At 46.7% G+C, this 14,564-nt stretch overlaps 2 protein-coding genes across 4 annotated transcripts in view; one reads left to right on the forward strand and one right to left on the reverse strand.

The window, feature by feature from the left end:
* Window positions 1-521: 521 nt before the first annotated feature.
* PDZD11 (PDZ domain containing 11) lies at window positions 522-3,280 on the reverse strand. The gene is made up of 7 exons (XM_016132630.2): window positions 3,204-3,280; window positions 2,757-2,856; window positions 2,230-2,313; window positions 1,904-1,960; window positions 1,514-1,612; window positions 1,222-1,282; window positions 522-1,057 (listed from the first exon to the last, which is right to left on the reverse strand). Exons 2-7 carry the CDS (start codon window positions 2,841-2,843, stop codon window positions 1,023-1,025), a joined length of 423 nt encoding a protein of 140 aa, XP_015988116.1. The 5' UTR covers window positions 2,844-2,856; window positions 3,204-3,280; the 3' UTR covers window positions 522-1,022.
* A 92-nt stretch (window positions 3,281-3,372) lies between these two features.
* KIF4A (kinesin family member 4A) overlaps window positions 3,373-14,564 on the forward strand; it is a 74,542-nt gene continuing 63,350 nt past the window's right edge. For 2 of the 3 annotated variants that reach the window (XM_016132625.2, XM_036226815.1), the window contains exons 1-5: window positions 3,373-3,484; window positions 3,768-3,906; window positions 4,007-4,121; window positions 7,076-7,266; window positions 12,241-12,333. In XM_016132625.2, coding sequence (XP_015988111.2) covers window positions 3,787-3,906; window positions 4,007-4,121; window positions 7,076-7,266; window positions 12,241-12,333 — 519 coding nt within the window. In that variant the 5' untranslated portion in view covers window positions 3,373-3,484; window positions 3,768-3,786. The remainder of the gene's footprint in view (window positions 3,485-3,767; window positions 3,907-4,006; window positions 4,122-7,075; window positions 7,267-12,240; window positions 12,334-14,564) is intronic. The other variant, XM_016132626.2, reaches the window with a different exon arrangement.

Genomic DNA, 14,564 nt, shown 5'->3' on the forward strand with positions numbered 1-14,564 from the left:
GGATTTTGAATACCCCGATCTGGATGGCATAAGGTGTGGCCTGGAAGCTCCAACAATGGACTGGTAACTACGGAACTTAGAACAGAGCAAAGTCCTTGGGGGCTGGAGTGAAGCAAAGGGCGTGATCAGATGTCAGTAGTACTCAAGTTTCAAGTTGAAAATGGGGAACCAATTTCTTACTGCTGTCCCTGAAAGAAACGATGTAAGCCTCTCCCTTACTTTATGTTCCCGATCAAAGAACTTGGGAAGGCAGACTATATTAATAGTGCACGATGCAGAGAAACATCATAGACCTTGGAGGAAGGAGCATCGTTCCCTCCAGTCCCCCCCTCCGTCTCTACCGCTCCTGTGACACTATAGCTAGGGCTCCTGGGTCTCCCTGCCATTCTGGGCAGATGGTGACAATTGTGAAGCACGTAGTTTGCTGTTACTTCTAGGGGCTCCGCTCTTTGGGAGAGCTTTTCTTTTGACCTCAGTAGCATCTTATGCCTAATCGATATCATCCAGAAGTCACACCACCGTTTCTTCAGCATCGCATTTTACTTTTCAGGGGACAGAAGAGGAGGAAGGCAGAGAGGAAAAACAGGGGCCCCACCGAAGTCCCCAAGTGTATGACATAGGTACGATAAGGATGGGATGAGAGAGCCAGGTGGATTAGCTGGAAGCTCCCCCAGACTGTTTTTTCAGTATGTGCTAGCACACATATGTGTCTCCCAGCACACAGTGTCTACACAGGTCAGCGGCCTTTGCTAGCAGGGCTCTCTGTGGGCTAGGCTCCACCCACCATCACCACCTCCTTGCAGGGAACGAGGCTCACCGAGGAAACCAGGGAGCAGCCAGTGCAGCGGTCCAGGGGCATGCAGCTGGCCAGCTGGCGTGGTGCACGGCCTCAGTACCTGCCCATCCTTCCCACTCCACTATGCCGAGGGGACTCTGACTGCAGAGTTTCTAACGCGGCTCCCCTGAGGCCTGGCCAGCTTATCCTAGAAACTCCCACGTGGAGGGCTGTGGGCTGCAACCCTCTAGTGCACAGTCCTCTCTTTTTGGCGATGATAATCTGGGGAAAAGAAGAGAGGACAAGAGAAGCAGGTTATTTTTCTGGCCTGAGCTCCCAATGCCCCCTCACCAAGCAATCAGTACTTGGAGAGCTCCAGTAATCAGTACTTGGAGAGCTCCAACCCAGGGCCCTGTCAGGTGAGTAAAAAAGGGTGGGCCACTTACTGTAGGGAAAGAAGCGGACACGCATGCTGATTTCACGGGCTGTCTTCAAGATCTCAACAGCCTGAAAGGAATGGAACAGCTTGTGCATATGACGAGCAGTGACCCGGGACAGAACCACAACAGGAGGAAAGGAGTCGGCCACTCCAGCCTCTGGGTCACTAACAGCTACTTCCCTCTGGTCCGCTCCCTCAGGAGGGTCTTTTTTATGAAATTACAGATGAGGCTGATCTGGTCCAACTTGTCCTCCCTGAAATGGCTTCTTGCCTCACCGCAGCCCGAGCACTGTGCTCACCTTACTATGCTCAATATCTTGGAAATCCACATCATTCACGGCTAGGACTTGGTCCCCTTCCTGAAGTCCTGCTCGATGTGCGTCAGAGTCAGGAATCACCTGTTGGGAAGGAAAGACTGTATGTGATCCAGGTGGGATCACTTCAAAGAATGTAAGTGAAATTAAGTGCTATTCAAATGTAAGGTGCTATTGCTTTGTTTTGTTTGTGACAATGTAGGGAAACAGATGCTTGCCAGGTGGGACGTTTTAAGTGGGAAAGTGTGTCTGCTTTCTGCCCCTTCTGAGTTTACTGAATCATACTTCTCCCATGCCTTGGGCCATCAGGGTTCTACCATCTGATAACTTAACAAAGGGAAGCGGCCATCCACACTGCCTACCATGTGCACGCACCTTGGAGATGAAGATGCCGAGCTGGGAGGCCTTTCCTCCTCGGATGTTAAATCCCAACTGCAAAACGAGAGTACGGAATGGGGGCTCAATAAAGACCACAGACATGAGAACATCAAATAGCATCATTGCATGACAGCTTGGCTGCGTGTCCCTCAAAAAGAAGTCAGAACATGTGGAAGTAGTATCTTAGCTTTTCTGCCTATAAAAGGGAGTAGCCTTACCTCCCTACCTGCTTCCCGATCTGTCCATCCCCACCACGGCTAACTTTTGGGCCTGGTTCTGACAACTCTAGCCTAGAATGATATGGCATTGTTCCATAAGCTCACCTGAGCTCCAGGGGGCTTCTTCAGTGTAACGATTCGGGGCAGAAACTGCGTCAACTCATTGTTGTAGTCCGGATGGTATACCCTCTGCAAGACACAGCGACCCCAGAAATCTTACTACCGGCCTTAGGTTTTATATCCACTTTCGTCCGGTGCACAAACGCCTCACCCTGAAGTCGGGAAAAGGTGAAGTTGTGGACTTAGTTTAAGTAGAACAGGTGACACTGTCCAAATGGGTAGATGGATAGCTCTGGGAAGTGCTAGCAGTCTAGTAGCTCCGCACTTCTTGACTTTGACAGAATGGAAACAGAGAATTCCAGAATTCTCTGGTGCAGTGGACTTTGGCAGGAGGATTCCATAAGAGGCTCCCAAAGGGTCCGGCTGCCGAGAATCCAACTTCTGGATCGCTTGGCTACAACAAAGGCTAAGATTCATCCTGCATTGAGCTTTCTAACCCTGCCATCCTGCCCGTCATATACCATCTCATGCCCATGGTGAAAAATTTATTCGAGAGTACAGATGGTTCCCACCTCGTGAGGAGGAATCCACGCTGGGGGATTCTCATAGGCAGGCAGAAAAACTACTGGGTAGTCATCATAAGGAATCCGGCTGTCCATCTCTGGCAAGGCCCTGGAATGGAAGGGTGAATCGAAGCTGACAAAAATGGTTCAAAAGGGACAGCGGCCCAGAGAGTTTCAGAAAACAACTCCGACTCATCCAAGGCGGTCAACCTATGGTCCCAGCCCACTTCCGGGTGATGGATTAGGGGAGAGAAGGAAGAAAAAAGGTAGAAGAAAACAACGAGCTCTGCTGGCGATCTGGAGGCCAAGGCACTGCCCCACAGCCCCGACGTGTGATCCGTAACGGCGGGGGTCCCCAGATCGACCCTTCCTTCACCCCCAGCCACCTTCCAATCCCCGCCCCGCATCCTGCCTGAGTCCCGCGCGCAAGACGCGGGGGAAGCCGTGCTAACTCACTCGCTGTCAGGCCCGGGGGACCTCCGGCTGCGCTCTCCGCCCGTTCAGCCTGGGAACCGGAAGCGGATGCCCTGTCGGGTCGGGGAGGGGGCGGGGCCGGGCGCGGCGCGCAGCCCGGCCCCGCCCCGGCGCGTCTTCCGGCGCACGTCGACGTGCGCGCTCCGCCCACGGGCCGTCGGCGCTTAGATTGGCTGGCGCCGCCAGGACCATTTTAAAACTTGGCGGTTACAGCTCGCGTTGGGCCGGGGCGGCGGGAGCGCCGGGAAGGTGCGTTCGGTTCGGTGAGTGAAGGGGGCACACCGTAGCCGCGGATCTGCCTTTCCCGCTGCCCTGTGGCGCTTCGTCGTCTCCGCCGGGGGTTTTCCTTTCCATTTCAGACGCCGCTCCGTCGCCCTAAGAGTGTCGGGCTGCGGGCAGTGCCGCGGCGGCCACGTCTGATGGACAGTGACTGTCGCGTGGCAGAGATCCCGCTGCGGGGGCCAGAATTGGGGGCGCGCGCCCCGCCAGCCCTGCCGGCCCGCCAAGACTCATCATCAGGACGCTCTCTTCTCTTCCCCCTCACAGACCGTGCCGAGGCAGGACCATGAAGGAAGAGGTGAAGGGAATTCCTGTAAGAGTGGCTCTGCGATGCCGCCCTCTGGTCCCCAAAGAGATTAGCGAGGGCTGCCAGATGTGCCTTTCCTTCGTACCCGGGGAGCCGCAGGTGCGTAGCAGTCGTGGGACACCTGGGGCCGAATGACAGGCTGAGGGGCGTGGCCTGGCCTGGCGTGATTTCCCGACTCCTTGTCCCTCACCTTCTCTAGGTGGTGGTTGGTACCGACAAATCCTTCACCTACGATTTTGTGTTCGACCCCTCGACTGAACAGGAAGAGGTCTTCAATACAGCGGTAGCCCCTCTCATTAAAGGCATATTTAAAGGTGAGGCCGTTTCACTCTTCGGATGCTTTTTGAGCACACAGTGTGACAGGCATCGCGCTTGGATGATGCGAAGACGGGAATGGGTGAAACATGGGTCCTGCCTTCAAAAAGCCCGCAGCCTAGGAACGAACGCGGTATCACGCGTGAAAGTCTCAGCGCCCGCAAACGAGTTTGGCACTGGTATTTGCTTCCTGTGGTTCTGCTCATCTTTGACTTGTATATACTTTCGTTTGTCCTGGAACCTCCCTAGATCCTAAGCCCTTTGAAGGGTCCTGGCGGTGATCACTGTGCCAACCGACTGAAGGCCCAAGCCCTACAAAACCCCGCGGAGAGATTCGGAGATAAATAATGTAGCTCGGAGTCCCCGGGTGGGAATAGACGCACGTGGCTACGTTCATAATTTTGGATGCATAAAATTTGTTTTACCTTTTTGCACCCATCTTTAAGAAAAAATATTTTAGAAGTTAAAAATATACAACAGGACTGGTCCTGCTGTGGAAGTAACAGTGCTTTCATACAAAGGGGTATGAAAACCAGAGGATGACACTAACCCCAAGGAACTTGGGGTGAATTTCACAGCATAGGGGACCTTCGAGGTAGATCTTGAAGGATGACTAGAATCCTTTTAGGTAAAGAAGAACATTTTCTAAAGCCCCTGAATATTCTAGTTGACAATCTTTACAGCAGAAGCTAAGGCTTCAGTGTTATTGAAGACCTTATGATGGTTCTTAAGGGAACAGTGCCTGGGGGAGGGTCTTTAATTATATTCTAGCACAGTGGTTATTCAGGATTCAAAGCAGAGGGCTATTTAAAAGTAGAACCAAAAAATATAATAAAAATAGTAAAAGTAGAACCGTGGCATATCAGCCCCTTAAAGTCAAAGGGGACATTTATACATCATCTAGTCTAGTTTTCCTTCCAAAGAAAAATGCTTCCTAGCAATATCTCTGTAAAGTGAACTTCCAGTATCTATTCAATTTTTTTTTGACAGGGAACTCACTAACTCAGGGTAGTCCTGTTGATTGGTTTTTGGACGACTCTGATTGCACTAGATTATGTTGAGATGAAATTTGCTTCCTGGTAATTTCTCCACAGTGATGTCAGTTCACCCCTCCAGACAAACAGAAGCTTTTTTCCAGCTATTTACATTTTTTCACTTTTTTTATGACTGGGCACATTGAATACTTTGTTTCAGATTTTACAAATGTTAAAGCAGTAATCCCAAATTTATAAAAATCTTGCAAGAATAGCATAAAGAACTTTTTTTTCCTAAACCATTTCAGATGAGTTGTTGGCGTGTGCCCCCTGAATAGTGAATATTTGCTATGGATAAGGACTTTCTCCCACACAACCACAATACAGCCATCAAAATCATGAAACTAGCATTGCTACAAAACTACCATCCAGTCCTCAGACTTCATTCAACTTTCGCCAATTGCTTCAGTTATGTCCTTTATAGAAAGGGTCTAGTTCAAAATCGCACGTTGTATTTAGTTGTGATGCCTCTGTAGTCTCCTTTCTAACACTTCAGTCTTGTTTTGACTTTCATATTCATGACATTTGTGAAGATCACAGGCCAGTTATTTTGTAAATGTTCTCAATTTTGGTTTGTCTGATGTTTATTTATGGTTAGCTTCAGGTTGTATATCTTTAGCAGAAGTAAAACAAGAGGTATTGTATTCTCGCTGGCTCCTGTCGGAAAAGCCATGCTTTTGGTTTGGTCCATTACTGCTGACGTTCATTTTAATCATTTGAATAAGGTGCGATCGGCCAGTCTTCTGCACTATAAAGTTAATGTTTTTCCTGTTTACATACTTGGAGGAACATGATATTTTTCTAAGTCTCTCCTAATTAATCATCCCTCCCTTCCTTCAGCCATTCCTGAAACGACATGGTCTCCAGAGCCTTCATTATCCGGTCACCTTCCTCAGACTGTGCCTTCAAAGCTTACTAAGAGCACTGTAGCTCCACTTTCGTATTTTTAACTTGGGAAATGTTGAGAATTAAATTACAGTCTTTCAAAACAGTTTAATGTAGAAAATGATTCCAGTATATGTGTGTTTGGTTAACATCGCTCTGCAAAGGTGAAGCCATCGTTTTTCAACAAACTTGACAGCACCCCTTGTACTCTGAACCCCCAAAGCCACAGAGCCCTGTGTATTTTGTGAAATGTACTGAAACTCGGTTTCCCCAGTTATTACTATATACACATATCCGTGGCGTTTCCGGAAGTTATGGAATGTTATTCTCCTGCCCCATAGCTATGCCAGGCCACACTAGCAATCTGTTAATGAAAATGTCAACTTACCGTCCTAAGACCTTTCAGGACATCAAGGTCTTCATTTAGACAAGTTCTTTCTCAAAGAAAACAAAGCAAAGGCATAGATCCCATTGAATCATACCTAAACGATGTCGTTTCTGTGAGGAGCCCGACAATATGGCCCAGATGTCGTCTGAGAGTTCAGATGGAGAGTAGATGCTTTCATTGGCCGTGCAAAGCAATTTGGTTGCCTCTTCAAATGAAAACTCTTAATCAAAGAAATACATGTTGGAATCCCTCCTATTTGTGCAGCTTCTAAGACTTTTATTTAATTCCCATAACTTAGAATTGCTTAAAGTAGGGAGAGAGCAGACTTAGAAAGCTCTGAGTGGCTTTTTGACTGTGACTTGGCCACCTTGATCATCTCAGTCCTGACTTTGTTTTACTTCCTAGTTTTTAATGGCTATCAAAAGGGGCGCACAGTCTGGGGTTGGTATTTTTCTTCTTTGCTTATTTAGTGTAGTCCAAAGTCGTGGCACCCATATAACTTTTCTCTGCGTTTGCTGTTCATGAGAGACCTTGTCTTAAGACAGCAGTCTCAGTTTTGTTACACGCGATCACCGAAGGAAGTGGAGCATATTGATAGGATGAAAATATTTGAGCATCACTATGTCTGTGACTTCTCTTTTGCCAGGATACAATGCGACCGTCCTGGCCTATGGACAGACAGGCTCTGGAAAAACCTATTCGATGGGCGGTGCATACACTGCAGAGCAAGAGAATGAACCAACAGTTGGAGTCATTCCTAGGGTGATACAACTGCTCTTCAAAGAAATCGATAAGAAGAGTGACTTTGAATTCACTCTGAAAGTGTCATACCTGGAGGTAAATGATACATCGTTAATTACTCTGAGTTTACATTTATCTTTGGATAGAGAAATAAATCGGAAGCAGGTTTTTCTTGGCATGACTCAAATTATTTAATTGCGTTTTTAGTAGATTACATTTTAATAACTTGATAGAAAAACTTACTGGCTCCCACCCAGTTATTTTCCTGTTATTGGAATAGTCTGTTTAATCGGATTGTTAAAGGAGCTGGCATTGCCGTGTAAAAAGATGAGAGGAATTCTACAGAATTTCCATGTGGCTTCTATTATTGATTCCCTGTAAAGTCTGCCAAAAAAAAATTTGATTTCCCCTTACTACTTTGAGCCTTAAGTGATAATGCTGCTACCTCGTGAAGAATGTTATAAACAGTGGGTGATGTGCTGAGCTCTGTAAGTGATGACAGGGTGCGTTTACTGAGTGCCTGCTGTGTTACAGGCCCTGTTCTGAGTACTTGGCATATATCAGGGAATAAGACGTAAAAATCCCCGCCCTCGAGTGTGTTTTCATTCTAGTGTATATCAGTATACCAGTAGATTGACCAATAGTTATTTCTAACCTCATGACACTCAAAACACAAGTTTAAGGAACTCATGGCTCCTGGAAAGCTAGCTGGTTGGTTCTATAGCAATGATAAGATGTGTTATCTTTAAGGAGCAATAATTTAACTTATATGATTAAAGCATGCAATTATAAATTGTATGTGAATAGTTCATCCTGAATTTGAATCTTGTTTTTATTTTTATTTCTTTCATTAGTTTCAAGTATATACAGTACATTGCTTACACATTTATACAGTTGATGAAATCTTGTTTCTCGATGGAGGCCTGTATTGCTGTGAATTTCCCTCTTTGGACTGCTTTCGCTGAGTCCCATAGGTTTTGAGTCATTGTGTTTTCATTTTCATTTGTCTCTAGATATCTTGTATTTCTTCCTTGATCTCACTGTTAACCCATTCATTGTTTAGTAGCATGTCTTCCATCTTCCACGTGTTTGTGTATTTTCCAGTTTTTTTCTTGTAGTTGATTTCTGGTTTCGTACTATTGTGGTCAGAGAAGACGTTTGATATGATTTTAATCTCCTTAAATTTATTGAGACTTGTTTTGTGGTCTAACATGTGGTCTATCCTGGAAAATGTTCCATGTGTACCATTGAGAAGAACGTATATCCTGCTGCTTTGGGGGTATGGTGAAACGTTCCAAAAATATCAATTAAATACAACTGGTCTAGTGTGTCATTTAAGGCTGCTGTTTCCTTGTTGACTTTCTGTCTGGAAGATCTATCTGTCCATTGGTGTCAATGAGTGTATTATTGTCGATCTTTCCATTTATGTCGGTGCTCCTATGTTGGGTGCAGAAAAGTTTACTAGGATCATGTCCTTTCGTTGGATTGATCCCTTTATCATTATGACATGTCCTTCTTTGTCTCTTAGTATGGCCTTTGTTTTTTTTTATGGTGACTTTGGTTAGCGAAATCTAGTAAGTGTTAAGTGTACAATTCAACAGTAAATCATATATATTCCACATTGGGTCTTTGTTTTAAAGTTATTTCATCTGATATAAATATTGCTACCCCAGCTTTTTTTCCATTTCCATTTGCATGAAATCTTTTGTCATCCTTTTACCTTCAATCTCTGTGTGTCATCTGATCTGAAGGGGGTCTCTTGTAGAGAGCATATGTATGGGTCCTGTTTTCTTATCCATTCGCTACTCTGTCTTTTGACTGGGGCATTGAATCCATTTACATTTAAAGTGATTATTGATGGGTACACAGTTATTGCCATTTTATTATTTGTATTTATGGGTTATTTTCCCCTACTTCTTTTTACAGGAGTCCTTTTACTATTTCTTGCAATTCTGGCTGTTGGTGATGAATTCCTTTAGCTTCTTCCTGTCTGGGAAGCTCTTTATCTCACCTTCCATTTTAATTGACAGCCTTGCCTGGTAGTCATCTCAGTTGTAGGTTCTTGTTTTCCATCACTTTGACTATTCTGTGCCCATCCCTTCTGGCCTGCAAAGTTTCTGTTGAGAAATCAGCTGACATCCTTTTGGGGGTACACCTATAAGTAATTTACAGCTTTTAAGAGTCTCTCTTTGTCTCTAACTTTTGGCATTTTAATGATGATGCGTCTTGGTTGTGGGCCTGTTTGAGTCCTCTTGTTTGGGACTCTCTGTGCTTCTGGATTTGTGTGTCTAATTCCTTCACCAGGTTAGGGAGGTTTTCTGTCATTACTTCTTCAAATAGATTCTCAATCCCTTGCTGTCTCTCTTGTCCTTCTGGTATCCCTATGATGTAAACATTGGTACATTTGATGTTGTCCCAGAGGTCTCTTAAACTATCCTCATTTTTTTAATTTTTTTTTCTTTTGGCTGTTTTGGTTGGGTGTTTTCTGCTACCTTGTCTTCTAACTTGCTGATTTCATCCGCTGCTTCATTCAAAATACTCTCGATTCCAATTACTGTATGCTTCATTTCTGACTGGTTCTTTTTTATGTCTTCTGTGTCCTTTTTTATTCTTATTATGTCTCTGGTAAAGTCCTTGCTGAGCTCATCTATTCTTCCTCCAAGTTCATTGAGCATCCTTCTAACCAGTGTTTTGAACTCTCTGTGGTAGGTTGCTTGCCTCCATTTCGTTTAGATTTTTTCTGGAGTTTTCTCTTGTTTCATTTGCAGCACATTTCTTTGTTTTCTCATTTTAGTCGCCTCTGTGTTTGTTTCCGTGTTAGGAAGATCTGTTGCGTCTCCCAGCCTTGGCCAGGTGGCCTTATGTAGTAGGTGTCCTGTGTGTCCCAGTGGCGCAGTCTCCCTGATCACCTCCGCCGTGGGCTCTGGACGTGTTCCTTGCGTGGCTGTGTGCGTTCTGTTGCAGCTAAGCCTTGGTTGCTGTTAGCACGTTGGCATATGGCACTGACTCCGGCTGACGGGCTGTGGGGATGAATCATGCCCACGGGGTGTGGGCTGCTGGGGGGGGGCCGACCCCGCAGAGTGGGGTTCATCCTGGTGGGTGTGTGTACCTGTCGAGGCCACCCTTTGGGTGTGGCGCTTGTGGGGCTAGTCAGGGGATGCTCCATTGTGATATCAGGCCAGCCTCCAGGTGTGTTGGTTCCGGGGCCCCTTAGGAGGGGCTCCCATGTAGGCCAAGGTCAGCCGCTGCCTTCAATTGTTGGGGGCTACCTGGTGGGAGCTACAAGGCAATCCGCAGATGGTCGCCGCGTGTGCTGGACCTGGAGGCAAGTGGGAGAGACCACGCTGAGAGCCGAGGTCGGTGACCCCAGTACCGGGCCTGGGGCGGCTCAGCAGAAGGACCAGTGCGCCTCGAGGCCCAGGGCTGCCTGCCAGCTGCCCACAGACTCCTCAGCGGGAGGAGCCTTTGGGTGGTACGGGAGTCGGGTGGGTCCAGGTCCCAGGAAGTCGCTGGGGTAAACCGTATGAATTTCACCTGGCCACTGCAGCGTCAGGCTTCGTGCCAGGGCCGAACCTGTGTCCTCTGGTAACAGTGCCAGGCCGCAGCGAGGCCAGCCGCTGCCCGCCTCGGGCCTCGACAGCGAGACCCGTTCGTGAAATACTGTAGCCCAGGACGTGGTTTGTGGCCTGACACCGAAAGTCCCTCCTGGGATGCATGGGATGCACGGGCCAAGGTGTGCTGCCTGCGCAGAGCGCGGCCTGGGAGGGGGCAGGGCAGGGGCCGCCGCCCTGCAACAGGCCCGCCGCGGGCACGTTGTGCTTTGGGTGGTTCGGGCCGCTGGCACCAGCCAGTGCAGCTTCGGCATCGGCTGTGCTGGGGAGGGTTGAACACGGGCAGACTGCCCCCAAGGAGGCCCACAAAGGACCCCCGGTGGCTGTCCTTCTAGCCCCCGCAGGCAGGCGGGAGAGCCCACGCAGCTCAGCCCCTCCCCGTGCATCTGCGGCGCCTCCCCCAGCACCCCAGCGCGCTGGCCCTTTAAGGGGACATCTGAGTTTCTACCATCTCACCCTGACCGCCCGAATCCCCACTGGGTTTTACAGTCAGATTTTGTGGGAACTCCTCTCCTGGAGCTGGAACCCTGGGCTGGGGAGCCCTTGGGTGGGATAGGACACCCCTCTCCTTCAGGGGGCCTCTGCAGCCGCGCCCTCCCTCCCGGTGTGGTCCCCAGACCCGCCCACTTCATGGCCGCTGCTCCTTGTCTCCATGTAGCCTTTTCTTTATATCCTCAGAGGTATGTGTCATGATCAGCTAGATCCAGGCGGTTCTCCATGTTCTTTTTTCATAATTTGGTTGCACTTTTAATGCAGTCCTGGGAGGAGGCAAACCCAGTTTTCACCTAGCCTGCCATCTTGACCTCCAAGCCCTCAATTTGAATTTTAATAGGTATAGGAGGTATTGAGTTGGAAGTTGGGGGGTTGAACATCATTGAGATTCTCCTTCTAGAATCTCTTGCTTAACTCAGTTGTGGCCAAGGCGATCGAATGAAAAAAAAATGACTTAGGAACCTGGTATATTAAATAGTGGCAAGAGCAATAATAACAAACAGATATGGTGATTACTGTGCGCTACACGCTGTTCTAAATACTCAAAGTTCTGACTGTTGAAATATTGGTTGCCTCTTCTCCTTTGCACTTTCCTCTTCTACCCTCCACTAAGGACCAGTTACTTACAGATTTACAAAATCAATGAAGGTGACACTGTTATGACTCCATCAAAGAAGTGAACTCGGACACCCATGTAACTTGTCATTGGGTCTGCTATTCCCAAGACACTCGGTCTTACAAGAGCAGTCTCAATTTCATTACAAGTAGTATGTGAATTCATTCTTGTAAATAGCAAATTATTGCGTGTAGGATTAAAGTCCTTTTCTTAATTAAAAAAAATATTTGTTGTAAAAAAATTTAATTCAGGAAGTCACAATGAATTTAGAAACTCATCTATCATCCCATCACCCTGAGATTAGCATTTGTTAACATCTCGTTTTCACCACTCTGTTTTCAACAATATCAGATTTACAATGAAGAAATCTTGGATCTTCTATGCCCATCCCGTGAGAAAGCCTCTCAAATTAATATACGGGAGGATCCTAAGGAAGGCATAAAGGTGAGTTTGTTGTTGTTGTTACTATTATTATTGAAAAATGTTGGTCAGTACTAAAGTTCACATCCCTTTTATCTGCCATTATGAATTTAAATGACTACTGACAACTTTCAGATTTTGTGTGGTTCTAATTCCCTTTGTTAGTTTAGAATTCCTACCCGGGATCTCTTGTGGGGAAGGAAGTTTTATCACCTTCCTGTTACCTCTTAAAGAATGCTAATGCCAATTAAATATTTACTAGGTATTTACAGAGTTCTAAGGCTGGGCTGTTCAGTACGGTAGCCACTAGCCACAAATGGCTATTTAAACTTAAATGAACTAAAATTGAATGAAATTTCAAAATCAGTTCCTCAGTTATACCAGCCACACATCAAGGGCTCAGTAGCTACATGTGGCTGGTGGCCACCGTATTGAACAGCACAGAGAACTTACCCATGGTCACAGAAAATTCTGTTGGACAACACTGGAACGCATATTGCTCTAGGCTCTGATATTTAAAAATTTAAAAATTAAGTAGTATAAGTAAATAAAATTTTGTTTCGATTCATAAGTACCACAGGAAGAAGAGCTCACTTATTTGAGGGGCTTCTGTCACATGGTGTAGATGCAGGATGAGAAGCTATAGCTGAACAGAAAACTTGAGGCAAGTTTGGGAGTTTTGTACGAGGGAGCAGGCCAAACCCAGAGGCCAGTGTTGAGAACAGGCAGAGTGTGGGTCTAGCACCAGCCTGGGACTCAGCAGTGGGAGAATCCGAGGCTGGAAGTGGATGAGAATGTCTAATCCAGACTTGGGAAAACTTGGTAAAATAATATTCTCCCATCTTCCTCTCCTTCCTCTCCTTCATGCAGGGAAAATGGAAGGTTTGGGGTCCAGGTGCCTGAGGAGCAGGTGCTTGTGCTTCTGATTTTTTTTCCTTCTACGTCGTTAAGTCATTAGCTGAGCAGTAAAGCAAGGCTTGAGGGATCAGACTTATTTTGAAAGCCTGATAAGCCTGGAAGAGAGGAAGACAATTTAGATAGTGGGGATACGAAACCTGGGCAAATGCAGGCTATGGCCAGAAAGACCCTGCTTCCAAGATCTTTTATATGCCCCATGCTAAGGCGAGAATTAAGTCCCAAGTATTATTCGAGGCAAAATTTGCAATCCACAGATGTGTAGATTTCTGATTCAAATTGGGGCAGGTAGGGACAAGTTTATAAACACTTTTCAGATGGGATGAATGGAACGTAAGTACGTAGAGGAAAGAGGTTAGGATATTCTCGTGGCAAGGAATAGTTTACGCAGGAAAGCAGAAAATATTCTCCTGGCAGTCATAAGTCTAGCCCAGTCTGTCCGGATTCAAAGACGTGGGTTGGGAAGTGATGGAAGAGGTGTTAGGACCAGATTATGAAGCCAGATCAAGGGAAGAGTTTCCGTCCCTGTGCACAGTGTGTAAGGTGTTTGATGCTTCTGAATCAAGGGTTGCTGTGGCTCTTTCTACCTAATTTTTATCTGATGTGTTTGTTCTCTCCAACTAAGTTAGCTCCTGCGGGTTAGAAGAGTATCTTAAAATATCTTTGTATCGTCATCATCTAGCCCAGGGCTTTGCAGTTTGGTGACATTTCCGAAAGCAGGATTTTAGGAAGACTAAACAGAAGTGGGTTGAGAAGGAGAAGGACTAGGATGAGGAAGGCCAATCAGGGAGACTCTGCCTGGTTTTTCAGACTCAAAGTAATATGGGCTGGACTAGGCAAGCAGCTGTAGAAAGGAAGAGGAGGCAGTGGCTTTCTAAAGAATGACTAAGAGCTGGTGATGGATGAGATTCAGAGGAAGGGGAGGAACCGAAGGTGGAGCTGAGGTTTCGAGAATATTAATGGAAATGGAGGAGTAGTGGAGAGATCGGTGTTGCTGGGAAGAAGATGGGTTTGGTTTGTAACTCGCTGATTTCAGAGTGTAAGTAGCTGGCACCTGTACGTAAGAGACTAGAAATTAGGGCACCGAAGTAGATTTGGGAGCCACGGAATAGTAAAACCACACCATAGTGGGGCTCAAAGGGACTTCGTGATCACCAGTTCAGTCTCCAGAGGCCCCAAGAGATTTTAACTTGTACAAAGCGTCCTGGGTAGATACAGTACCAAGCCTAGGACTCCATTCTTCTGGCTTCCCAGTCCAGTGGAAACTACCATGCTATTTCTACTAGTGAAAATGAAGTCTAAAATGGTCAGAGGTATAGCGAGGAACATTGGGTCACACA

Source organism: Rousettus aegyptiacus, unplaced genomic scaffold (assembly GCF_014176215.1).
Source record: "Rousettus aegyptiacus isolate mRouAeg1 unplaced genomic scaffold, mRouAeg1.p scaffold_m13_p_9, whole genome shotgun sequence".
Lineage (NCBI taxonomy): Eukaryota > Metazoa > Chordata > Mammalia > Chiroptera > Pteropodidae > Rousettus > Rousettus aegyptiacus.

What these genes read in the sequence shown, in the direction of transcription:
- PDZD11 (XM_016132630.2), bottom strand. Translation starts at nt 2,843, where the DNA reads ATGGACAGCCGGATTCCTTATGATGACTACCCAGTAGTTTTTCTGCCT. An exon ending in CGTGGATTCCTCCTCACGAG is followed by an intron (nt 2,314 to 2,756) that starts GTGGGAACCATC and finishes TGTGTCTTGCAG; the next exon opens with AGGGTATACCATCCGGACTA. An exon ending in AGAAGCCCCCTGGAGCTCAG is followed by an intron (nt 1,961 to 2,229) that starts GTGAGCTTATGG and finishes CTCGTTTTGCAG; the next exon opens with TTGGGATTTAACATCCGAGG.